The sequence below is a fragment of the Cavia porcellus genome, unplaced genomic scaffold, assembly GCF_034190915.1.
Source record: "Cavia porcellus strain 051 isolate PalLab524CR breed Dunkin Hartley unplaced genomic scaffold, mCavPor4.1 scaffold_6, whole genome shotgun sequence".
In the NCBI taxonomy this organism is placed as follows: domain Eukaryota; kingdom Metazoa; phylum Chordata; class Mammalia; order Rodentia; family Caviidae; genus Cavia; species Cavia porcellus.
In genome coordinates, this window is record NW_026947489.1 from 56480034 (window position 1) to 56504888 (window position 24855).

Genomic DNA, 24855 nt, shown 5'->3' on the forward strand with positions numbered 1-24855 from the left:
CTGTCATTCATCCACCCCCAGCCCAGGGGCAGCATCTCCAGAAGGGCAGGACAGACCCACACTAGTGGAGCAGGTGCCAGTGTGTGCTTACCTTCCTGCGTGGCCCTTTGGATGAGGAAGAGTCATGTTCCGCTCCCATTGAGTGTTTCTGCTCCCTGGTTTTCTCTATATACTTCTTGAAGCCTCACTGTGGTACGTGTACACAGCCACCATCCCCATGTGTCCCACCCCCTGGTGCTTTCCAGTGCTGTCTCAAAGAAACCACTGACCCAGTCCGTCAGGCCATTCATTCCTCAGCCCTTTGTGGTTGGCTTTGGCCTCACCTCCACCTGTGACTGCTGATCTGGTGTTCCATCTCAGGCCTGCTCTTGGTCAGGCCCAGTGGGTGTTAACCAGTGTCCCTATCCGTCCTTGAAAGCCTCACGCCTCCCTTGGTGCCTGTGTGTGTCCCATGCCCAAGCAGCTCAGCAGCAGGTGGGTTCTCTGGTCCTGCTCTCTCATTGTGCACGCATCTCTGAACTGTTTCCCCCTGATCATGGGTGGGGTCCTCCTGGGGAGACCCCACAGGTGCATCACATGGCTTGTGTTCCCAGTAGCTTTGCCTGTGAGTCCATACTCTCCTCGAGTTCCAGCTGCCATCTCTGCTAAGAATGTCTGGGTTTCATCAGTTTGGCACTCCTGCGCAGCCACAGTCACAATCATTTGCACTCACTGCAGGGTAGAGTGTCTTTCTGTACCCTCCTGAGGGTCAGACTTGGTCTTGTGCACACTAGGCAGGCACTGTGCCACTGAGCCACTTCTCCAGCCCCTCATCTCTTCTTGTCCCTTCTTGTCCCCTCTGTATCTGGTCTAAGAAGGGAGCCTTGCCAGCCACCTGGCCATGTCCATCCACCTGTTCCCCATGCCCTCATTTGGATTGGATCTGTGTCTCGCTGGTGTTTGTGGCACAGAACTGGTGTGGCTGGTGCTTGCTAGCACCCTCTGCCCTGTGAGCTAGGCAGTTCTGTGACACCCTGCTCCACGCTCTGGTTATTGTCAGTCTCTCAGTTAGGACAGGGTGTGGGAGGTGTGTGCATGATCCACTCAAAGCCCCCCAACTCCTTGGTGGGTCCTTGGTGGACCCTTAGGTCATTGCTGGCAGGGTGGGTGAATCTGGAAGACTAGTTGGTTTCCTTGGAGGAAAAATAAAAGTGTCAATCATGTGAAATAGGACTTTAAAATCACCAGCCCCTGTGCCTGCAGGTTCTGTAAGCAGCAAGACAGTGGTCCTGAGAGCCTTTCCGTGTGTCATATGTGCACATGCCCGCCTGCCTGCCTGGCTTAGCCCCCAGGCTGGGAAGCTGCCCTTGGAATGGAATTGCGCTCTTACTGTCCTCTTTGCTTAAGCCTTGGCCCTCTGGACAGCATCACTATCGTGCCCACCCCCCTTCATACCCTGACCTCACAATCCTGGGGCCTCACACGACTTCCTCCACCCCTGATAGCCAGCTGAGGTACCCCTGCTCCTCCCTCTGGATATGTCCTCAGCATTGGCCGCCACCAGTTTGTCATTCATAAAGTGACATCGTATTGCAGGTGGCTCTCAGCTGCCTGGCACACAGTGACCAGTGTGAATGGTCTGACACAGTGACCAGCTAATCTCTGATCAGTTGATGCCAAAGCAAAGTGCTGGTGAGAGTGGGCAGCAGGGAGTGGGAACCAGCTGTGCCTACTGACACCATGGCTTCCCTGGCCTTAACTTCCATTGCCTTTCTTGCCTGATACTAAAAGCTTAGGGCCTGTGGTTGCAGTCAAGATGCTCTCTAGAAACCACATTAAATTTAGAAAAATAGAGAGCTTTAGTTGTCTTTTTGTGGTGTAGTACTCAAGACTGAAACCGGAGCCTTCACACTGAGCTGCATTCCCAGCCTCCTTTCTGCATTTTTCTTTCTTTTTTTTTTTTTTGAAACACCATCTTCCTAAATTACTAACTTACCCCGGCTGTGCTCAAATTTAGGCCTTCCTGCCTCAGCTTCCCAGAGTGCTGGGATTATAGGGTGCATCACCACACCCAGTTTAGAAAACATTTTTTGAGTAAGTGAAGTAGAGCAGGGTGCTGTTCTTAGGCTTTGCATAGACACCTTTATCCTAGTAAGGAAGCAAAGGACATTTGTGATGGTGGTGGCTTGTTGTCTGTATAGAAATAAATCTTACCTTTTAAAGATGTGTGCCTCGATGAGGTTGGTAAGGATGGATTTGTGTCCCCTCTCCTGACTTGACAGAGTCAGGTTGGACAGAACTGGCCAAGTTGGCCCTGTGTTGCAAGCAGCATGGCTGTCACTACCAGGACCAGCCAGGGCCACTCCCCTCAGGCAAGGGCCTGTGCCCTCCTGTGTCTCAGGCCTTGATGTCCTGGGTGCTGGCTCTGGCAGTACAGGCCTTTGGGTAGGCATCAGGCCTGAGAAAGGCCCACCTGACTCAGCTGTCTCTCCTCAGGGACCCGAGGGCCTTCCAGGCAGGAACCAGAGCGAGGCCTCTTGGCACTGGCCTGAGAATACCCAAAGGTGCCTGTTTTAGGGGAGCAGCGGCTGACCTCCAGTGACACCCACACCCCTGTGACAGCCCTTCCAGGGCCCAAGCCATCCAAACCAACTGGTTTCATATGGAGCCTCCAGACAAGAAACCAGGAGAGGCAGCTGGGCCACGAATTACGCCCCAGCTGCTGAAGTCCTACACGGGTGAGTTCGCCCTAGAGTCCATCCTGCTACTGAAGTTGCAAGGCCTTGGGCTGACGGACCTGGGCTGCTTGGGAGAGTGCCTGGGCCTCGAGTGGCTGGACCTGTCGGGCAATATGCTGACCCAGCTGGGCCCCCTGGCCTCCTTGCGCCAGCTGACCGTGCTCAATGTCTCCAATAATCGGCTAACTGGGCTGGAGCCTCTGGCCACCTGTGAGAACCTGCAGAGTCTCAACGCTGCGGGCAACCTACTAGCCACACCCGGCCAGCTGCAGTGCCTGGCTGGGCTGCAGAACCTGGAGTACCTGCGCCTCCGGGACTCTTTGGCCCGGCTCAGCAACCCACTGTGTGCCAGCTCATCCTACTGGGCTGCGGTCAAGGAGCTGCTGCCCGGCCTGAAAGTCATCGATGGGGAGCGCGTGAGTGGCCGTGGCAGTGAGCTCTATCAGCTGTGCCGGGACCTGGACAGCTCCCTGCACCCCAGCTCCAGCCCTGGCCCCAGAGCCATAGAGGCCCAGCCCTGGGTGGAGCCTGGGTACTGGGAGTCCTGGCCTCCCCGGAGCAGTTCTATCCTGGAGGAGGCCTGCAGACAGTTCCAGGACACACTGCAGGAGTGCCAAGACCTGGACCGCCAGGCCAGTGACAGTCTGGCCCGGGCTGAGCAGGCTCTTAGCCCCAAAGGCTCTGGCTCTTCTTTTGTCTTCTGAATAGGCCCTGTGGCCTCAATGCCTGCAGTTCCTTTCCTCTTCTGCATGCTGACCCCTCACACTGGCCACTGACCCTGCAAGCTCAGCTGTGGGTTCATCTATCCCTATCCTGAGAGCCACGCCCTCCTCTACCCTCCCCCATCCTTGCTCCACATGGGGCAGGACAGAGCTCTCAAGCAGCCTCTAGTAGAGTTGTGCTCACGGGCAGCTGGCACATACACTGAGAGGAAAGGGGTGCTGAGCCCAGGATCACAGCAGCTGCCACTCTTGGCTGTCAGCCTGAGACTTGGCGCACAGGGTTACTTCTGCTCACGGTATGGTGAGGAGGGCTGGAGTAGCAAGCCAGCCAGCCCTGCAGAGCCCAGGCATGGCTGGTACTAGGGCACATCGACCTTCCACACCTGCCTGTGCAGAGGACAGTAGTCCACTCTGCCCAGCCTGTGCTTCCCTGGAGCCGACCCTACATGCTTACCCCAGTCTATTAAACTTCTGTGAATTTGTTTGTCTATGCTGGTCTGTGGTGTTCTGCCTCAGCCTGCATAAGAGTTCCTCTTGCCTTATATGTGCTTGTCAGTCACACACCCCCACTGCCCTTTTTCACGTGGCTTCCTACAGGTTGAGCTGAGTACCTAGGGCAACATGAGGGGCACAGGAGATAGGCTTATAGAACAGTTTTATTGGCTCTGGGTGCAGTGGGTCTTCTGCCTGGGAGGATGGGCCACTGTTGCTGTCCAGGAAGCCAGCCCAGATTCTAGAGAAAAGAGCAAACCTGAGATTTGGGTGCCATCTTGTCTCAGTCTCAGCTTTCTGCCAGGCTCTAGTCCATCTCTTCATCCCTGCCACCCGCAGTCCAGCAACAGCCCAGTCTCCATCCCAAGGGCCATCCCTGCCCTCAGTCACCTACCAGTCCAGGGCTCAGCTTGGGGGCAGCGCCTTGGAGAATGCAAACTGTCCAGGGAAGTAGAAGCTATGGGAGTCCTCGCCAGCCCGTTGCACCTTGATGCATTGGGACTCCAGGGGCTCCTGCTGATGCCAGTAATTGGTCAGGCACTGTCAGGAGGGCAGCAGTGCCCAGAAAGTGCCCGCATCTCTAGGGAATGCCCACCATGCCTATAGACCCTTCTTGCTCCTCCCCCTCATCCAAGGTCCTGCTAGCTCTCTCCAGCTGCCTTCCCAACCTCTCTGTCTGCTTACCTGGCCTTGTGTCTCTATGGGGCAGTGGACCATCCGGCTCAGAACTTTATGTTCAGAGTCCAGTTTGATGCAAGCCAGGCATTTTCGCTTCCTCTGGGGAGAAGGAGTATGGTGAGGGAGGCGCTCAGCACTGTGAAGGTGGAGCTGGGGGCTACCCATAGTGGGGACCTGTTTCCCTGGCAGGCTGTGGCCTGGGGGACATGGGATCATGCAGGCCAGTTTGGTTGGCAGAGCACACCCGTCTGGTAGCACACCCCTGCAATCCCAGCACTTGGGAGACAGGCTACAAGTTTGAGGCCAGCCTGGGCACCACAGTGAGTTTAAGGCCAGTCTGAACTACCTAGCAAGACCTTGTCAAAATACTTTAAAAATTTTTCAGAGTTTCACACCATGGCACTTTAGTGCTCACAGAGGCAGGTATCCTTCCTGATGTATGCATGTACATGTGCAGTTGTGTATGCCACGAGGATACGAGCCTGTGGTGTGTGCATAAGCACACGCATAAGCATCAGTGTGTAAAGGCAACAGTCCAGGCTAGAGGCACTCCGCCTGCCTTCCAGTGGAATCTCTCCACTGTGTTGTATTCTGCTTGTTGACATTGTCTTGTAAAATCTGGCTTGAATACAGGGGTTCCAGTGTACTAGGTTTGAAAATCACTGATGAAATCCAGTCCTGCAGATGGAGGAAACCCACCGAGCCCAGGGTTGGTGCTCCCAGAGCGGGAACTGGAACCCCGATGGCTGCACCCCTCAGCCATAACAGCGGCTGTGCTCTGATTGCTGTGAAGCCCTGCTGTGAGGCAGCCACGGCTGGGAGCAGGCACTAGAGAGACCCACACCAAGGTTTTTGCTACAAGGAACCTGAGGCCCAGCAGGAGCCTCGCTCAGATGAAGGCAAGTCCTTTCCTTGCTCACCTAGGCCAGGCCATGGTTTTCACAGGAGCCCCGTCCACTGCCAGGGAGGCTCCTCACAATAGGGTGCCTTCCCCAGGGCTTGTCCCTAGGCCTCCCAGCTCTGTCCACAAGCAGCCCTAGCCCAGTTCCACATGCTCACCCCATTGGGCTTGACTTTGCACTCTGGTTTCTTCCAGTCCTTCTTCCGGCAGCCTGTCTGTTGGAGCCTGAATTCCAGCCTTACAAAGGTGCCCGCTGGGAAGGGCTGTGGAAGACAGGAGGCCTTTGCTCTGAGCTGGCTTCTGTGACCCAGCCCTGCCCCCAACTGTGCACCATGAGCCAGCATAGCTGAGAAGGTGGCCCAGCTGGTGGCCTTTCTCCTGCCAGCTTCTTGGGATTTTGCTGATCTTGGGGTAGCCCTTGGCCTCCCAACCAGATGTGTCCACAGCCACTCACTGTGTCCTCGGCACTGTCCACACTGGTCTCCTGGAAGGCCCACTGCACAGGCGGGTGTTTGTGGAACTCCTCCAGGGCCACCTGCAGACCCCTGCGCTGCACTGTGGTGAGCTCAACTCCACCCACACCCTCCATGCCCAGCCACAGGGCCAGCAGGGTCAGCAGCTGCCACATGCTTTGGCCCTGCAGACGATGAAGACGTGTGGTCCTTGGTTCTTCCCAACAGCTGGGAGCCGCTGCCTCCTGCAGGGGGGGACAGGAAACAGCCTTTCCCGGAATCACCCCTGTGACTGCCCCCCCCAACCCCACCGCTGCCTGCGGAGTTCCCCACCAGCAGCCCCTTTTCTAGTCCATTCCCACACTGCTGCCCTCACCCCCCTGCCCAGCCCTCAGTCAGAATCTCTGCTCCCCAGCCAGCACCCCATCCCAGGCCCAGGCCAGCAGTGGGGGAGGGAGGGAGATAGCTGGAGGCCAATGTCCCTGGGGGGAATAAACAGGCAGGAAGGCGGAGGCTGGGTGGGCTGAGGATGCTTTAACCCTCCTCACCCTGGCTGGTGCTGCCATCAGCTCTGTTGTACTCAAAAATACCCTCCCTCCCATCCCACTCCCACTCTCTGCAGCTGCTGCCAGGCCCTACCTCCCTCCTTTGCCTTCTTTTTGGGTCCTGCACCACTGCCTCCCTCCCAGTTGCCCAGAGAGCCCTGCCCAGACAAATAGTCTTGGGACTTTTCAGAAAGGCATCTCTTGGGGGCCAGGGGGTTTAGCTCAGCTGGGTAAGTGCCTGCTTAGCAAATGCAAGGTCATGAGTTTGTGGCACCAAAAAAAAAAAAAAAAAAAAAAAAAAAAAGGCAGGCATCTATGCAGAAAGTGAGGCCTTCTGTGAAAAAGTCCCCAGGGCTGTCACCTTGAAGCAAGGGTTTTATATGTGTGGCTTGGGTCCTTCTAACACCCACCCTTCCTCTGCTCTCACTCCTTACCTCCTTCCCTGTGGCTTCAGGGTCTCCCAGCCTTCCCAACTGAGACCTTGGCCGGCTGTCACGCTTGTCCTGTTCCTCCCCCAATCGTGGCACCGCCCTCCCAGCTCCAGCCCCTCCTCCTGGGCCCCCTCCAGCCTCTGCCGCTCCTCCCCCTCTCCCAGCCATGACCCTGACCCTGGCCATGCTGTCAGCTCACCAGGAGACCCAGAGCTCCTGCTCTTCATCCCTCCTCCCCCTGGGCCAAGTTCCTCCCAGCCACCAACACCACCACCTAGGAGTGAGGCTGCCCCACTACCCAGTTAAGGCCCTAGGTTCTAACCAGGTGAAGGCAATCGCCAGCTCCTGAAACCTTTATGTCAGGGAATTCTCCCCACAAATACAGAAGCCCCGGCATCACTACAGGCATTGAGGAGTCACACCCTGCTCTCCCTGCCCTGTGAGAAACAAGGTTTCTCTACAGAGCTGACCGTGCTGTCCAAGATCCAGTCTGAACCTGACTGTTCCTTATGTTTCATCCTTGGGACCCAGAGACCACTATAGGGACAGACGACAAAGTCCTAGGTCCTTAACCTAGTAGACATTAAAGGGTCACCTGTGTTCTCTTCCAAGGTGGTCAGTGATCTGGAAGCTGGACCTGCAGATGCCTCAGAGATAACTAGAAGCAAGATGGGGCTGCTCATCTCTGCCTTCATTTTATGTCTCCTTTATTATCTTAAAACTTTGGGTCTGCTCTCTGCCCAGCTCTGCATGCAAGCAAACCAGCCAGGAAGAGTTGATTAGCCCTCAACTCACCTAACTTCTTTCTGCTTCAACCCTGAGGGCACAAGACAGTAAATTTTTAGAGTTTGCAGGATTATCCAGTCACCAGCTTTTAAAATCTGTGTTTCTTTTTTTTTTTTTTTTTGGTACCGCGGATTGAATGAACTCACAATTTCATGCTTGCCAGGCAGGTACTTGGCCACTGAGCTAAATCCCTGGCTTAAAATCTGTATTTTAGGATCCCTCTAGAGCAGTGGTGGTAAATCTATGGCATTCCTGTGAGATCATGCTGTTTGTTATCATAGAAAGTTGGGGTTTTTTGGTATCGGGAATTAAACTCAGGACCTTGGACTTGCCCAGGCAGGCACTTGCACCACTGAACTATATCCCTGGCCTCTATCATATAAAGCCTAAAAGGTTTGCCATCACTGCTCTACAGCAATGCCTTCAAGTGTCCAGCTGTGGTCCTAAACCTGTAGTCACCTGGGCTTCCAGGAACAGCAGAGCTTCACAGTCCACCCCATGGTGAGGTCACCTGTCAAGCATAGATGATCACCTTGTGGGACCAAATGAGCCTCAAGCATGCGCTTCCCTTGGAGTAAGGAAACCAGGGCTGAGATCATGATCAACCAGAACCCAGCCCGCCACACCACCCCATAAAACTGCGGTGGCCAGTCTGACTGAACTCCTTAGGGTTGCATCCCTTTCAGTTTCTCAGATGGAAGCTGTTTTCCTGTCCTGTCTGATTCTTCTGTTAGGGGGCTGGCTTGGTGTTACTTTTCATTTTCCTGTAGGTTTGTGCTGAATGTCTCAGTTTTCATTTCTATTGTCACTGAAGCCAGGACCCACACCAGCAGGTGGTGCTCAGAGGCAGCATACTAGGGCTTAAGCCTATAGTGCTGTGTCCTGAGGTTGTCACTAGGCTGGCTGAGAGGTCCTAAGGCCGAACTAAAGAACCTTTCCCACCTTTCTGAAATAAGTTTGCAGGTTCACTGACTCCCATCCCAGAAAAAGAATTTTCAGGATGTGTCGATAAAAGAGCCATTAGAGATTGTAGGGTGCACTCAAGCCACATGCAAGCACTCAGATGGGGTACACTGGGTGCATCTTATTAGGTAATTCAATATGGGTGATCTGGGAGACTGTTTTTACTGTCTGTGGGGACACATGTATTTAGGGTTGAGATCCGCTGCCTCCCAGTGTCACTGCTTCCTGAGGATGGAGGAGCCTGGACTTGCCCTTCCTGTGAAGGACCTTTAGGGTGTGTGTGTGTGTGTGTGTGCGCGCGTGCGCGTGAATGTGCGTGTGGGTGTGAGTTTCCTGGGGGGGAAAAAGGCTTAACTTTTGTGACTTGAAGCTGCAGTTAGTTTTATTTTTAAGTATAATCTTACAACCTTACTTCTTTGTCTTTCTCCGTAGTTTTTATTTCTTCTACCTCAGAATGAGCAAAGGAGGCTGTTAGCGGGGTGGTGGCAGTGGAAAGGGAGGAGCTGGCCTGGCTCTCTGTAAATCGCCATGGGAATTTAACCTTGGAGAACCAGGCGTGAGAGTGAACACTTAGAGTCCCCAGCTACTTCCGAAGCTGTGGCGGGAGGATTGCTGGAGTCCAGGAAGTTGAGGCCACACAGTGAGATTTCTATCATTGTCACATTAGGCAAAGGAAATGTGAAATGGGCACCAAGAAGAGTGGGGATCTCTACTGCAGAGAAGTCACAGGTGTGGGTGTGTGAAGGGGCGATTTAGGGCCCAGTCAGGTACCTCCCATCCAGGGTGTGGGAACAGGGCTTCCCTATCATGATGGCTAAGGATAAGAAAAGCATGGTAGCCTCATGTATTCAAGATATTCTGTACTCAGCTTTCCAATAACTGAACAATTTTTTTTAATATTCCCAGCCACATTAACAAACTAGTTTATCTTTTTTCATGTGTGCATCAAGAATTTCCTGAATAGGGGCTGGGGATTTAGCTCAGCGGCATAAGCACCTGCCTTGCAAGCAGGCAGTGGTGAGTGGATCCCTGGTACCGATAAAAATTAAAAAGACCAAAAAAAAAAAAAAAAAAAAAAAGAATTTCCTGAATACTACATATCAGTTTATCTTTTTTAAGAAGCAATTTGACTTTGAAATAGAAACATATTCATTTTTAAACCACAGCTGTCCACGTAAATATACTGACTCTTGTGTAAATTTGTTATAAGTAACAAATACAAAATGCCATCATGTAAATCAAAAAGCAATGCCAAATTCATCAATATTATCAAAGTGTTCCTCACATTTTTTATAATGTTTATAGTCAATTTACATAGTGCTGTCTAGTGTAGTTAACCCTGTTATGGATTAAGAACTGGTAGTCAACTTAATGCCAGCTGGATTACATCAGCATGGCATTGAGTGAAGATGCTCCACCTGAGGAAAGTTGCCAGCATAAATAGGTGGAGAAGAAGGGAGGTGTTGAGGCGTTGAGGTGTTAATGCGTTGTTGCATGGAGGCATTGTGGGTTCTCCTATGTGTTGCTGTTTGAGCTGTTGGTTCTCCTGGAGAAGCTCTGGTCCTCACATCGAGCATTGCTTCCTCACTCTGGAGAGGAAGATGTGTGCTGCTTGGTCTCCAGGACCAACTCGTCACGCTGGCTTCCTGGCATGTACCCGACTATGCTTGTTGTTGGTGGAGCTTGGGGCCTCCGTGTTGCTGAGGATGGCTGTGGTGCCTTTCAGGACAGCCCTGGTCTTTGTTGTGAGTGTGATTTCTCGGCTCCAGCATAGAACCCTCATCCTACCAGCACGGCTCCTTCATCCTGCTGGCATGGACTTTTTGGCTTCCCCCACTGACCTTTGGGCCTTCCCGGCACGGATCCATAAAAGAGACTGGCGTGAGTCCTTCTTGTGGGCTCTGGACCTCCAGTTGGACCCATGGGAGGCATTGTCATGAGCTCTGGGTTTTTATCTGGACTCATGTGTGGGATATTGCTGTGGGATTTAGGCCCTTGACTAAATATTCTATGTCTTTGGTGTTGCGGATAGATTTCCTGCATTGTCTTGTGTTAACTCACGGTGACCATTATAAAAATAATATTATAAACTCCATGTCCTGATTCTAATTGTTCTCTGCACAACCCCTGACTACAACAAACCCTCTGCAGCTGATTCCTGTATGTAAAATAATAGTTATTGATTATGATTAGGAAAAGATTTAATTCAAAATTCTTACATTTGTTTGACTAAGTCACAAAAGAGCTTTATTCTCCACTAAGCTCTAAATTTAGCTCAGTTATATGTAGTGTGTATTAGTGAAAAAACCTACAGTAACTTTTTAAATCTTAGTAACTGCTTAGTAAGCATTTCTTTTTTTCTGGAAAATCTTGGAGTTAGTTAAGCAAGAGTACAGTAAGTCTTAGGAAAATTCTTCCACACCAAACCACTGAGCTTTGATTGTCTGCTATTTCTCTCAACAGTTGCATAATTTCAGCAGCCACATCAACAGCTCAAAGCATTTTCACATTAACTACTGAATGATTTTAGCAGCTGTACTCATGACAGCTGCATAGACTTTGTTTCAGAAAATTTGAGGGCACATATATCACAGGGTGGTGTCATGACTCATGATTGGGGCACGGCACAAAGGATGAAAGATTCCACTTCAAACTCCAAGAAGACCCAGAGGGACTGCCCTTACCCAAGATCCCTCAGCAGCAGAGAATCTCACACAGACAGCCCTGATCTAAAACTTCTGTGGCTTTTTATTAATAGACCCAGGAAGCAAGGATAAAGGACCAGGAAGGACATTGGTACAGGATTTTGAGAAGGGGAAAGGGGAAAGACACAGCAGGGTCAGGGTGGTCTGTTACTTGATTGACCACAGGGCCAATCTGAGTAATGCACCAGCATATGGGGAGTGTGACAGCCAGAGTGTTCATTCAGTAAGGCTGTGTTTTGTTCCTGCTTGGACTTGTGGCCCTGTAGGCTACCATGCATTATGAAGAGTTTTGAGTGTGTGTCTCTAAAAGTCCCTTATCTCTGCATATCCATCTTATACACACCTCTAGTTAGCACCCCATACAGTGGAATGAGGAATGAAGTAACACAGGAAATGATCTAGCATACATGTGTGAGTGGGGCAGTACTGGGGAATCAAACCAGAGTCTTGGCACTAAATTACATCCCTGGCCTTTCTTGTTGTTTTGTTTTGTTTTGGGGGGTTTTTTTTGTTTGTTGGTTTTGGTTTTTTAAACTGTGAGACAGAGTCTTGCTAAATCACTAAATTGCCCAGGGTGAGCTTGATCTTGAGATCCCCCTGCCTCAGCCTCCCAGCATATTGGGGTTATGGAGCACCATATCCGACTCAATCTCTTGTTTTAAAATTCTGGAACCTCAGTCACAGTAGCTGCAATAAGTGTTTCTAGACTACCTGTAGCAGGTGGCTGCCATATGGGATAGTAGATAGTATAGTGTGTTACAAAAACAAAAATTAAAAGATAAAAAATGAGGCTGGGTGTGGCAGCGCCTGCCTGTAATTGCTGCATTCAGGAGGCTGAGGTAGGAGGATCAGTTGTGAGTATGACCAGCCCGGGCTACAAAGTGAATTCAAGGCCAGTCTAAACTGCATAGTGAAATCCCGTCTCAAAAAGACAAGAAAAAAAAAGGAATAATGTATATTCTACTGCATGTATGTTTGCAGATGCATGGAAACTTATAGAAGGAAAAGCAAGAAAGTCCCACGAGTGGTTCCCTACAAGGAGAGGAACAGTTTAGCTGTAGAGAAGAACAGTAAACAGACACCCTTTGTACTTCCCCATTTCCATTAGTTGTGGAAATTTTGCCTACTTAAATATAAAAATAATTTTAAATATTTTTTTTTCTTTTTTGAGATATGAGCTTGCTATGCATTTCCCTGGTTGACCTTGAGCTCACTTTGTCTCAGGCTGGTCTCAAACTTGCAATACTCCTTCTCCTTCAACCCCCCACCCCCGAGTGCTGGGATTACAGGTGTGCACCACATGCCCGGCTGATTTTAAAGATTCTTAAATCACCACATAAACAAGCAGTATTCTAACAGCTCACTGAGGTGGTTGTGTGTGGAAGGGGAAGGTGAGACAGCGGGAGTGGCTGAGAGATGAATGTGACCATGGGACGGAGGTAAGAAAGTACCCGCCCTGGAATAAAAGTACCAGGGCCAGTGGCAGATTGGATGTGGGGGTGGATGGAGAGGGTACAGAAGCGAGTTCCAGGTTCTGGCTTGAACTGTCACAGAAGTGGCGGTGGTCCTTCCAGAGACAAGGCCCAGAGAAGAGGCCGAGGGGCTTGGGGACACATGAGGGAGAGACTGAGTGCCCTGGCTGTGGATGGCAGCTCTGTGGTGTGTATACCACCGAGACCAGCACAGGGAGGAGGTGAGGCTCTAGCACAGAGCTGCAGTGCTGAGGGGGTGAGGGGCTTGAGGAGGGGCGGGTTGGGCAGAGTAGGCTCAGAGATCCAGCAAAGCCGTGATGGAAATCAGTGGGCCCAGGAATGCCCAGGAAATCTTGGCAAGAGAAGGTGAGGTTGGGCCGTCCGGAGAACAGTGGGCCAGGAAGATGGTGCTGTGTTTTGTCTTAGCTCAGGAAGATGCAGTAAAGAGAAGAATTTAGACTACCAGGCGAGGAGGAGGGGAGCAGGATTCACAGCAGGGTTGGGGACTCTTATGGCAAGACTGCTTTTGTGTTACTCCTTTCCCTTCCCGCTTTGTTTCTCTGTGTAGTTTGGCAAGCATCTTCCTTTTCCCATTTGTTCACATATGGACGATAAATCCCAGAACATAAAGAAGCGCACAACAAACTCTGGCCCATGGATTTATTCCAGAATTGATCATGCTCCGTAGTTCCTGTGTTTCAGTACAACCCTTTGTGGCCAGGCAGCATCCAGCTGTGCAGGCAGAAAGGGCTCCTAAAAAGTATATCACACCTGGCTTGAAAAGTCAAGTTCTTGTATGACTCAATGGTCAAAGATGCAAGCCACGCATGATGGCATACATCTGTTATTTCAGCACTCAAGAGGCTGAGGCAGGAGGATTGTTGCTAGTTCAGGGCCAGCCTGAGCTACATAGTAAATTCAAGGCCAGTGTGAACTACACAATGAAACCCTGTCTCAAAAGCAAAACAAAACATGAAAAACATAATCAGAGATGAGCAGAAGAACCCTAAACTGAAAACACATGAGAAATCATCTTGAAAATAATGATCTGCATCCGTTCATCACTTACATACATAGGGACGAGAAACGGTACTTTTTAATCCCGTGCAGAGAGCTGCAGCAAACACTTTAACATCTGAATGCCACAGGAAACAAAAGTTAGGGCCCGGTGTGAGGACTTCGTTGATCCGAGCACCAGGCACACTGACATTTCAAATCTTGTAATTACCTTTCAGGAAAACCCAGCAGACTGATCAAAGGAACGTGCACCGTATGAAGCAATAATAAATGGCAGCTTCCTAGGGAAAGCGCTTTTCTAAGGCACAGGAATCAGAACGCAGCCCAAGGTGAAGGTCAAACGCACCTCCGTGGGCCGCACCACGCACCTTGCCGCTAGAGGGAGACGCTGAGCTCTCGCTGCCTTTTGTATGCGGACCGAGTCCCGCAGGCTGGCGATCAAAGGTGTGGGATTATTTTTTCCTACACATTTGCGGTAGCCTGTCATCACGTATTTATTGTATCTGCTTCCGCTACAGTTTCTTTCCATTTCCATTTCTTTATGTCTAGCATTTCTTCCATTTCCAGGCCACCTGGGCTTTTAGTAGATACTAAATCAAGAACGGGCACGCCATGGCTTCTGCACCCATCTTTCCTAACTGGGTCCCAGCTGGGCGTAGACAGTGACAAGGTACTGGAAGGATAGATGAAGTGGGACCTTGCGGGGGAACGAAGACTTCTACTCTCGTGATGAAGGAGAGTTCTACCTATGGTGGCTGAAGGTAGCTTTTTCCTGCAATGCACAGGCCTAAACGGGGTCATCAATAGGTACCGTTGTGACTGTGGTCACAGGAAGTGGAGAAAATGCGTCTCTGGCCCTCAAGTCCCCCTCAGCGGCACAGGTTCCCTAAAGGGTGTTGCAGGCCAGTTATTCTAACTGGAGTAATGCTAACTAGAAGTTAGCATTACTTCTGCAACAATCCTCCTGCCTCATTATTCTAACTAGAGTAATGCTAACTTCTAACTAGAAGCATACATTTAAGGGCCTAGTACCTACACACAACCAGTGTCCCTCAAAGAGGTGGTGCTTAGACTCAGGATTTCTCCCAGAGTCGGGCATATAGCTGTAATCCCAGCACTTGGGAGGCTAGGGCCGGAGGATCCCAAATTTAAGTCCAGCCTGGGCATCTTAGCAAGATCTTGTCTCCAAATAAAAACTAAAATGGGCTGGAAATGCAGCCCCCACTGTAAAGTCCTAGATTCTATTCCCAGTACTGGAAAGGAAAAAAAAAAAAAAAAGATTTTTTTTCCCTACTCACATACTGATTTAAATCTCTTCAAAGTGATAGTACTTTTGCTGTGAGTTTGACCAAATGCCCATCTCCTGCTTATGCAGCAGTGGCCGCTGGTGACAGTCGGATCCACTGCTGGAAATCAGTGCACATAGTGCTTAGACAATTCAGTGTGGTTTAATCAAATTAGCTTAACCATGGGGTGGCTCTTATATCTCAGCCTTCCCATGGCTTATATTGTGGTGCAGAAAGAGGAAAAGTCATGTAGATGAATAACTACATTGTAAGTGCTATGTATCACTGTGGGAGGCTGAGGCAAGAGAATCATAAATTTGAGTCCGGCATGGTAAACTGCAACTTAGTGAAAACCTGACTCATAAGAAGAAATGAAAGGGCTGAGAATGTAGCTCAGTGCAGAGGGTCTAGGTTCCGTTTCTAGCACATAAAAAGAAAAAAAAAATGGGGAGGCTGGAGATATAGCTCGATGGCACAGCACCTACCTGGCAAGAACAAGGTTATGAGTTTGACTCCTGGTATTAAAAAAAAGTAGTGCTATGAAAAATGACAAAGCTGGGTAGCAGGCTGGAAGGGGGCAAGATTGATGATGTGGTGGGCTGAGTACTCGATCACAAAAGTTAGTTTGTCCTGAGACAAGGTCTTGCTATATAATGCAGGCTGCCCTGGATTTGCTTTTGCAGCCCAGGCCAGCCTTGAACTCACATCTCTCCTCCTGAAGCTCAGCCTCCTGAGGGTACTGGGATTACAGGCTGTGTGGCCCCCCTGCCTGGTGGTAACCAGGTTCTTAATTCCCTCTACCTGGGAATGTTACCTTATATGGTAAAAAGCACTGCGGACAGTTTTGACTTGAGAAGATTATGTGGGAGAAATATAATTAAAAACAAAATCTCCTGTTAACCTAGAAAACCTCTCCACAGAGGCAGAAGAGAAAGAAAACAGTTTCATTTCTGAATGAGCATTCAGTTCAAATGAAATATGCATTCCAGGCAATCTGCTGAGAGACTGCAAAGACATAGAAATGTCTCCCTTTGATTAAGCCTTGTAGCCGTGACTTGCTCTTGCTGGAAGAGTTCCTGATGAAAAGGTTCCTTCCTCTTTCTCTCTCTGTGCACACACTTGTGTTCTATGGCCCTCTCTTCTTTCACCATGAGATGTTGCAGCAAGGTCTTCATCACATGTGGACCTTGAACTCCCCAGCCTCTAGAATTACAAGTAATAAACCTCTGTTCTTCATAAAATACCCTGTGACAGTAGCCCAAAATAGACTAAGACACAACCCATTATGCATGTAAAGAGGGATGACTGGTCCTTAAGCCAGAGGTTGAGATAATATCATGTGTTGCTCATGGCTCACCCTACATTCACTGGAGAACCACACTTGTTTGCCAGTTACCTTTTCCAAAGGGGAAATGAGCTCTCAGCGGCAGGAGGTGAACTTGCATCTTCGAGCCATTTACCTGCTGAAGTTAAACTTCTTGCAGATCCTGGCCTGCCCCTGGGTCTCCTTATGTAGTTTAAGCTGGTCTTTAACTCACTGCATAGCCCATGCTGGCCTCAAACTCTCTGTGATTCCCTGCCTCAGCCTACTGAGTGCTGGGATTACAGGCGTGCACCACTATACCTGGCTATCCTCTGCCTTTCTTGATGATTACATCTCAAGAAGTTGGCACCCAGGCTTTGAGTAAAATAGTCCTGGATTGTAACTCTGGCAAGTCTTTAGACTTAAAAACATTTACATGGCTCTCAAACAGATAGGGAAAAGTTCAGGATTATAAGTAAAGACTCTAACCAAAGAGGTTAGCCATAGAGGAGTCCCTCCTTTTTTTGTAACGAGGAGAATCAAAACTTACCTTTTTTATTTTTGTTTATATCTTATATTTTATTTTTACTTTTTATTTTATCAGTACCGGGGATTGAACTCATGACCACCCAGCTTGCGAGACAGTCGCTTATGCCGCTGAGCTAAATTCCCAGCACCTTTTGTTTATATTTTAAATCTTACTTATTTTCTTATTGCTAGGAAAAAATACCCAACAACCACAAGTTAAAGGAAGTGAGGTTTACTGTGGCTTACAGTTGGTAGAGATTCCCACTCATAATCAGCTGGCTCCAAGGTGGGCAACCTGACAGAAGCAAGGGAGGGATATACACCTTCCAAGCCACACCCCTAGTGACCCACTTCCTCCAGCCAGGGCTCACCTCCCGACATCATACTCATAAGCTGTAAACCCATCAGTGGGCTAATTCAGTACCATGCCTCCATGTTCTCATCACCTCCAAAAAGCCCTATTATGAGCGCATGGGGCTTTAGGGGGACATCCAGATAGAAACCATAATATATTTGTTCTTAGAGTTATCTTGGATGATGCAGGTGGGCTCTGTCTGCAATCACAAGTCTTTATAAGAGAGGACGAAGGGAGATGCAATGACAGAGACTCACAGCAACAGGTGCAGCAGGATTCTACACTGCTGGCATTGTATACAGTAGGGCTGTGTGGCAAGGAGCTCAACATGGAAGCTCTAGAAGCAAAAAAGGGGAGGGAGCAGACCCTTCTCAAGTCTCTCGGGAAGCAAAACCCAATAGACACCTAGACTTTGGCCTAGTGAACTTGACACTGGACACCCGAGCTCCAGATCTGAGTAAACCACCAAGCTGGTGGCGGTTGGTCCTGGCAGCTCTGGGAGGCTCATTCAAGTGGATGCTGGGGACCCAAATCAAAATGTGACTCCAGGGAAGGCTGAGGCCCATGATGACCCAGCAGAGACCGTGGCAAATGCTGACCATGCCTGGGGCAGTGTCCAGCAGGAATGAGGGATGACAGAGACTGAGTTAGGGCGGCAGATGCAACCAGGCCAGATTGGAGCCTCACAAGCTGTGGTGGCAGTTTAGATACCATTCAGAATGTCAGAGTCCCCTAGTGGGGAAGGCGTTGGACTGCTTCACATATAAAAGGGTCAAGTTCATTAAGGTCAGCATCCTTGGGCAAAGGCAGAGTTGCATCTGTGAAAGACCCTGCAACAGAGGCTGCAGCTGGCCAGGTGGCAGTGAGTGGTGACCAGAGTGGGCAGCAGAGGAGTTTCTCAGCCTCGAGGCACTGCACTTACCTGTTTCCTCTGCAGGAAACCTGAGCTATCTACCTGGAGTCCTTTTTACCAACTGTATTCTTTTTCTTTTCAAATTAGACCTGGTAACTACATATATAGTAGAAAAGCAGCTCGTTGTTTGTGCCCCAGGGTCTTGGGGGTTGGCATTTTATCTCCTCCTGCCAAGAGTTACTTTTGTGGCCTGTGGCCTTGCCTTACATTATGTACATTTTCATGCATTTAAAAATATTAGGACTGCAGTACTAGGAATGCTTTGATTTTTTTCTGAAAAATTTCCATACAATTTAGCAAGCTTCCTTCCACTCCACATATAAACCTTGGAAAGCAGCTGTCTTATTAGTCTTTTTTGTTGTTATAATCAGATACCTAAGCCTTGGAATTTATAAAGGACAGAGTTCTACTCTGGTTCAAGACTCTGGAGGCCAGAAGCCGAGGACTTGATGGCCAAGTTTGGGTAGGGCCTTGTGCTATTCCATCATGTGGTGGAGATCCAAGGGGCAGAAGGCAGAGTCATCACCCTTGCTTTGTAACAACCCACTCCTGAAAGAAAGGCCTTAATCCATCTCAATACTCTGATCACCATTGTGCTACACATATCTCAATATGAGGTTTGGAGGAGACAGATCACATTCAACCATAGTTACACTTCTCTGTGGATTTTTTCTCTCTTTGGAGTTCCGGGGCTCAAACCCATGGCCTTGCACCTGCCCGTCAACACTGCACCACTGACAGAAGCAAGGGAGGGAACTCCAGAAGCAACTCCAGTCCACTGGAGTTACACCCCAGCCCACAGCAAAGATTTTCTCTGATCTGCCAAGAATGCCAGAGGGGGTTCTCAACCCCCGCAGGTTTTAGCTGGAGTAGTCCCTGGGATGTCAGGGAGGCAATGCACAGAGATACAGAAGTTTGTTATCATGTGCGTTTCACAGGGACTCTGGAGGCACCCAGGAAATGAACAGTTCTCAAAGCGCTGGCTTTGAGTGTAGCTTACTGGCATCTTCAACAAAGAATGATGGATTTTTAGGTAAATTACAAGACAGGAAAATGACTTGAGTCCTCAGCAGGGTGGCAACTCGTGGAAAGGGAAATGGCAGTCAGAGACAGAAGCATACAGGCTGTTCGTGCAGGGATTCTTGGTACCATCTCATGGTTGGCGAGTGACCAGTGGCACTGTGTTCATGGTCTCACTGTCCTCCCCAGTGCGTTTGTCGTTGCAGATACTTAGCCTGCTCTGAGGCCAGCGAAGGCAGAGTTCTCATCATTCTCCCCATCTTCCTCATCCTTGGCTCCCTCTTCCTATCCCTCCTCCTTCACCTCTTTTTCTTCTTGCAGTACTGAGAATCGAACCCAAGGCCTTTGTACTGAGCTTAATTCCCAACCTTTTTCTATTTCTGGTGACAGGTCCTTGCTAAGCTGCCCAGACTGGCCTCCAATTTATGACCTCTCTGCCTCAGCCTCCCAAAATGCTGGGATTACAGGCAGGCACTGCCATGCCCGGCTTGCACTAACACCATCGTTTTTGTATCAACAATCCCTTGTGTTTTGGGGTAACATATTCCGTTGTCCCCTGCTGTTCCTGTTGGTGTCACCTAGCTTCTATGGCATTCTATGCGATTGTCATCTGTGTGAGCCGCTCCCAGATTTGTCCTTCATGCAAATCAGTTGGGGATGTGCTGCTGTCTCTTCCTAAACTGGCTCCAGCATATCCTCTTCTGGTCCCCAGTCTCCTCCAGCCTTTTGACAGTCACTCAGTCAAAAACCAGCAAGCATTTGATTTTCCTTTGTATTAAATACTAAGCTGAGAGCTATTTGCAATGTTAAACGAGCTAAAAGCCTCTCGATATCTTTTCTCATGGAAAACAGCAGTACAGATCATTTCTGTGGGGTCATAGCGAGGCTCAGCACTTGGCAGAGTGGCAATTGGTGGGCAGTACTTAAATATTAGTGGCCCTACAGGTCCTGTGGGGAAGGGTGGGGCTGTATACTTACCCAAAGTGGATGCAGTCTCCCTGTTCAGATGGAGGGTAAACAAGACTCAGTGTCTTCACAGAGGGTTTTGGAGACACTGCCACACCCACCTAGTCAGCCATCTAACCTGAGAGCCGGACCAGGTTCTGCCAGGGAAGACAGATGCACCCAGAGGCCGTGTCCTGTTGCCAAGTGGGCTCCTGCTGTGTTTGTCATTGGATGCCCCCCACCCCCAGCTTCATGCACTCCTTATGGGGCTTTTGGGCTATGACTGGAGCCCTGTTGTGGGACAGTAGATTAGTCCATTGATGGGCTTATTGCTGGGGGTGATGTTGGGAGTTAAAGCCTGGTTGGAGGAGGTGGGTCATAAGGGTATGGCCAGGAGGGTCTATCTCCCTCCTATCCCCTTTCTCTCTCTTTCTGCTTCCTGTTCCCCATGCCTTGAGCAGCTTCTCCTCTGCCAGGCCCCTCTGTCAGGTTGCCCACCTTGGAGCCAGCTGACTATGGCCTGAAGCCTCTACCAACTGGAGCCACAATAACCTCTCTTCATTGTAACTTGTGTGTGTCGGGTATTTTGTCCTCGCAGTGAGAAAGACAGTGCCCTACCCTGCCCAGCTCTCTCTTTCTCCAGGAAGTTGAGGGCCAGGGACTTAGCTCAGCAGCAAAGGCACCTGTCTGGCAAGCACGAGGTCATGAGTTTGATCCCTGATACCAACGTCCTGCTTAACTCTGTGGGTGGCACAGGAAGGCTGGGAGTCTCTCCACAGCTTCCTGGCCACCCATTTCCTCCCTGTGTGGCTAGGCAGTTATACTCATTTCCTATGGTGAGGCCAAAAGAGGAAGTTAAAGCAGATGTTTGGCCCGTCTCTAGGAGAGAAGATAATTTTTCTAGTGGGAGCTAAAGGGAGAGGTAGTTTAGTGCCTTGGTTAAGTAAAGCACTTTTCTTCTGAGAGAGACCATGAAGATGTCTTTCTACAATGGGAATTCTTCTCCAGAGCCCCTGCAGGAAGATAGTCAAGTAGACCAAGTAGCACCACAGTGTGCCTCAACCCCAGGCATTTCATCCTTAGTCTGTGCTTTTCCCCATGCTGTGACCATAGTGGTTAACAGTGACCAAATGAGTGGCATCAGTCACATTCAAAATGCCAACATGTGGCTGCGTGGCCTCAGAGAAATGCCTTAATATCTCTAATTAGTTGTTTCATTTGTTTTTTATTTTTCATTTTTTTTTTGTCTTTTTTTTTTTTATCGGTACTAGGGATCGAACTCACGACCACCTGCTTGCAAGGCAGGTGCTTATGCCGCTGAGCTAAATCCCCAGCCCCTAGTTGTTTCATTTGTAACATGAGGACCAGAGAGTATGTTTCATAAAGTTGTTGAAAGAATGAGATGAGATGTATGCTGGGCATGGTGGCCCATGGCTGGGATCCTTGGGGAAGCTGAGGCAGAAGGCTTACAAATTCAAGCCCAGCCTCGGCAGTCTAATGATTTAGCAAGACCCTGTGTCAAAATAAAAATTAAAATAAAAATTAAAAAAAATTTAAAAGGTCTGGGGATGTTATTTAGTGTAAAGGCCCTGGGTTCAACTCTCAAGACCACTAAATAAATAAGTGTTTGAAGAGTTGGATCACCATGCCTGACACAAAATAAAGACTCCCTAACAGTTATCGATTATGACAAAGCATTTAGGTAACAACTCAAGGATTTTTTCATTGCAAAAAAAATCTATTCTTGTGTAACCTCTAAACTGGACATATATTCTACAATATGCTGGGACCATATTTTCCCTAACCTCCAAACTATATGACAAAGTCTTTTTTTTTTTAATGTTTGTGAATTTAATTTTATGAAAAGTATAAAATGTTCACATTTAATTTCCAAAGAACAACTTGATTGTAAAAGGTAAAACAAGACCTGAATAAATGCAGAGGCACAAATCTTCATTCTCTTAAATGCCAACAGGATTTAAAAAATATTGACAAGAAACTCTAAAGTTCATTTGGAAGAATAAATGAGTGGTTCTAGCCAAGAAGTTTTGAAAAACAAATGAAAACAAACAAAACAGCCTTTCCTGAGTGTAATACTTAAACTACTAGGTAGGTATTAAAACTTACATTGTCTAGTAAAACTAGAAACATAAACTGTAATTTGGAGTGGACATGGCCTCCCTATACATAAATCTAAAGACAAACATCATAAAAGACTATCAGGTTTCAGCACACAAAACAAAAATTTTCTCACTCCCCTAAAAGTTAAAAATGCAATCTGAGGGAAAACGTTTACAACATACATGATGAGTAGCTAATACCTTTACTTTATATATGCTCCTGAATAAAACTAGCTTCTCAACTTTTAAAACGAGCAACCAGGAGACTGGGCAAAGGGACAAAAACAAATTTATAAAGAGAACACACACTGGCAATAACCATGTGAAAAAGCAATCCAGGTAACTAGTACGAGGAAAATCAAAACAGTAAGAAATAGCCATGTTAATCAGACTTGAAAAACAGCCTGTGTTGTCAGGGCTACAGAAAAATGGTCACGTCTCGGGAAAAAAACTAAAATATTTTCCTGATAGTTTAGAAAACATTTAAAAATATATCTTATTTTTACCCCATCGGTTTTCTACTTCCTAAATGTTGAAATTGGGTGTGAAAGATACACAGGATATAGAAAAAAAAATTTGTTGGATAGGGCACATGCCCGTAACCCCAGTACTGTGGGACGCTGAGACACAAGGATTTCAAGTTCTGTTTCAGCTGGCAATTTATCAAGTGCCTAACAAACAAAATTTTAAAGGCTGGGATGTAGTTCAGGGCAAATAAAGGCTCTAGGTTCTATCTTCTGTTTTGAAAAAATTTCTATTTGTATATTTGTGCAGCTATTGAGATTCATGCTATAAAATATTTAACAAAGTAGGAAAAAAATTCACAATACTGAAAAAGGCAGAATGTGTTTCCACAAGGCATTTCCCATGCCAAAGATGAAATGGATATGTATAATGAAAACACATGCCAAAATATCAAATATAATTCACTCTAGGTAAAAGATCTTGACTTCCTTTATTTCCTATTTATGCAACAGAAGGGAAAAGTGTTTTTAAAATAATTGTACAATTCAAAAATTGCCCTTGTTGAAAGCATGAAAGGACATGAAAATGTAATAGCCCAGAAGCCCCCGCAAAGCCAAGCCACCTGCTAACGTGAATCACCGAGTTCTGGCGCAGGCTCGCACCTGACTGAGCAGACGCCACCCTGGCTGCGCGCTTGGCCAGGTGCAGTGACCCGGCGCGCAATGGACCCCTTGGCCTTTGCCCTGCGCCTGGCCCGCAACCATGCGGAGCCGGGCAACTCCTGTCCTTGCTTAGTTTTTGTACTCCAGGACCTTTCTTCCAAAGTCCACAGGGTCGAGCGCTTTTAGTCTCCACCTTGGAGCATGCACACTAAGCTGCAGGCTTCAGGTGCGCTGCGGCCGTCCTGTGTGCGCCTTGAGCATGGCCTGGGAAAAGCCAGAGACGCGACATTGCGCTGCGCCCACAGCCGCTGAGCCTCTAACAAACTCGTGCGGGAGGCGCCCGACTCAGGGGCCACAGGCCAGCCATGTGGTCGCCTGCTGGCGCATGTCCTCTGCAAGGACAAAGGGTCGCGAAACTTGAGCTCTGGCCCGTAGTGGAAACCCTAGCAAGGGTCGCCATGGCGACGAAAGCAGGCCCCTCCCGTGCGCTCGCAGGGGGAGCCCGGCAGCAGTGCCAAGTACCAGCGCCGATGACCCGGCCGCCCCACCCCCCCGGCCGCGGCCGCGGCCGCAGAGCCGGCAAATGACCCTCTGCAGCTCCTGTAGTCACGTGGCGCTGGGAACCCGGCGGGGGGAGGTTAGGGACGGGCCTGGCTGTTTGAACTCGAACCTGCCGCTGTCGCCGCGGCGGGACGGGGAGCGGGCCGCGGAGGCCGGCCTTGGGCTTCATGGACGGGCGCCGCGCCCCGGCACGGCCCGCGGGAGAGGTATGGGGGTTCGGGGGCACCGCGGGGGCAACTCCGCCTGCAGGGCGCGTGACCGCGAGGTGCGCGGCTTGGAGGGGGGGCGGGGGGGGGCGCGCACCTGCGCACAGGCTCCACAGGCTGCGCAGTGTGTGGGACCCCTAATGGCTACTAGCATGAGCGGGACCCGCGTGCCCGCGGACGATGGACACGCATCAGTATAAAAGGGGGGTGTGGGTTGCCTGCCACCCTTGGCCGTACAAGATGTTGGAGGGGATTTTGGCCGAGTCCGGTCACGCTGGCGTGCCCTGCGCAGCCCCCGTGGGAAGCAAGCCTGGAATTTCTGTTGGGAGCGCTGGGGGCGGGAGGGGGAGAGCCAGCAGGGATCCTGGAGTTATTACCCTAGGCCGGCCATTGGCCATCAGGAAAAGACCCTGGAGAATGGAGAATTCGCACTGACCTTACCAAGGAAGGTGACTCCCAAGTGCAGCAGTGTGGTTCCTTACGGAGGGCCACGTTTAGTCATGAAGCCAGTCTCCATTAAGGTCATTCTGACATGCTGAAAGGCCGGAGCCCGTAGCTTCGTTGGGGGAGGGTTGGGCTGGTGACACAAAGATGACCGCCCTCGGGGAGC

The 24855-nt window shown here is 49.5% G+C and overlaps 4 protein-coding genes across 14 annotated transcripts in view; 3 read left to right on the forward strand and 1 right to left on the reverse strand.

The window, feature by feature from the left end:
• Znf775 (zinc finger protein 775) overlaps nucleotides 1–24855 on the forward strand; it is a 57764-nt gene that overhangs the window by 10322 nt on the left and 22587 nt on the right. Inside the window, exon 1 of one of the 2 annotated variants that reach the window (XM_063250717.1) lies at nucleotides 2584–2717. The exons of the other annotated variant lie outside the window; for it this stretch is intronic. The gene's annotated coding sequence lies outside the window, so the exon portion shown is untranslated. Of the gene's footprint in view, nucleotides 1–2583; nucleotides 2718–24855 lie in introns of those variants that run through there. 2 annotated transcript variants of the gene reach the window in all.
• Repin1 (replication initiator 1) overlaps nucleotides 1–24855 on the forward strand; it is a 39227-nt gene that overhangs the window by 10218 nt on the left and 4154 nt on the right. For 2 of the 7 annotated variants that reach the window (XM_013152128.3, XM_013152129.3), the window contains exon 1: nucleotides 23720–24245. The exons of 1 other annotated variant lie outside the window; for it this stretch is intronic. In XM_013152128.3, the coding sequence (XP_013007582.2) occupies nucleotides 24062–24245 (184 nt within the window). In that variant the 5' untranslated portion in view covers nucleotides 23720–24061. Of the gene's footprint in view, nucleotides 1–23718; nucleotides 24246–24855 lie in introns of those variants that run through there. 4 more of the 7 variants (XM_003469526.5, XM_005003478.4, XM_063250712.1 and 1 more) reach the window with 4 other exon arrangements.
• Nucleotides 2642–3927, forward strand: Lrrc61 (leucine rich repeat containing 61). The gene has a single exon (XM_063250721.1). It carries the CDS (start codon nucleotides 2642–2644, stop codon nucleotides 3419–3421), a length of 780 nt encoding a protein of 259 aa, XP_063106791.1. The 3' UTR covers nucleotides 3422–3927.
• Rarres2 (retinoic acid receptor responder 2) lies at nucleotides 4078–24841 on the reverse strand. Of its 4 annotated transcripts, none has more exons than XM_013152134.2 (6): nucleotides 24682–24841; nucleotides 5965–6207; nucleotides 5669–5773; nucleotides 4616–4708; nucleotides 4326–4447; nucleotides 4078–4172 (listed from the first exon to the last, which is right to left on the reverse strand). In XM_013152134.2, exons 2-5 carry the CDS (start codon nucleotides 6136–6138, stop codon nucleotides 4337–4339), a joined length of 483 nt encoding a protein of 160 aa, XP_013007588.1. In that variant the 5' UTR covers nucleotides 6139–6207; nucleotides 24682–24841; the 3' UTR covers nucleotides 4078–4172; nucleotides 4326–4336. The 4 variants fall into 4 exon arrangements, with proteins under 4 accessions (XP_013007588.1, XP_013007587.1, XP_063106792.1 ...); XM_013152133.2 differs by lacking the exon at nucleotides 24682–24841 and adding an exon at nucleotides 6942–7085; XM_063250722.1 differs by lacking the exon at nucleotides 24682–24841 and adding an exon at nucleotides 6942–7019 and having other exon boundaries at nucleotides 5965–6231.

Bases quoted from the DNA above. Each gene is read 5' to 3' on its own strand.
- Lrrc61 (XM_063250721.1), top strand. From the start codon at position 2,642: ATGGAGCCTCCAGACAAGAAACCAGGAGAGGCAGCTGGGCCACGAATT.
- Rarres2 (XM_013152134.2), bottom strand. From the start codon at position 6,138: ATGTGGCAGCTGCTGACCCTGCTGGCCCTGTGGCTGGGCATGGAGGGT. The intron at 5,774-5,964 runs GTGAGTGGCTGT...TGTCTTCCACAG, and splicing joins TGGACAGTGCCGAGGACACA to CCCTTCCCAGCGGGCACCTT. The intron at 4,448-4,615 runs GTAAGCAGACAG...TACTGGCATCAG, and splicing joins CCATAGAGACACAAGGCCAG to CAGGAGCCCCTGGAGTCCCA.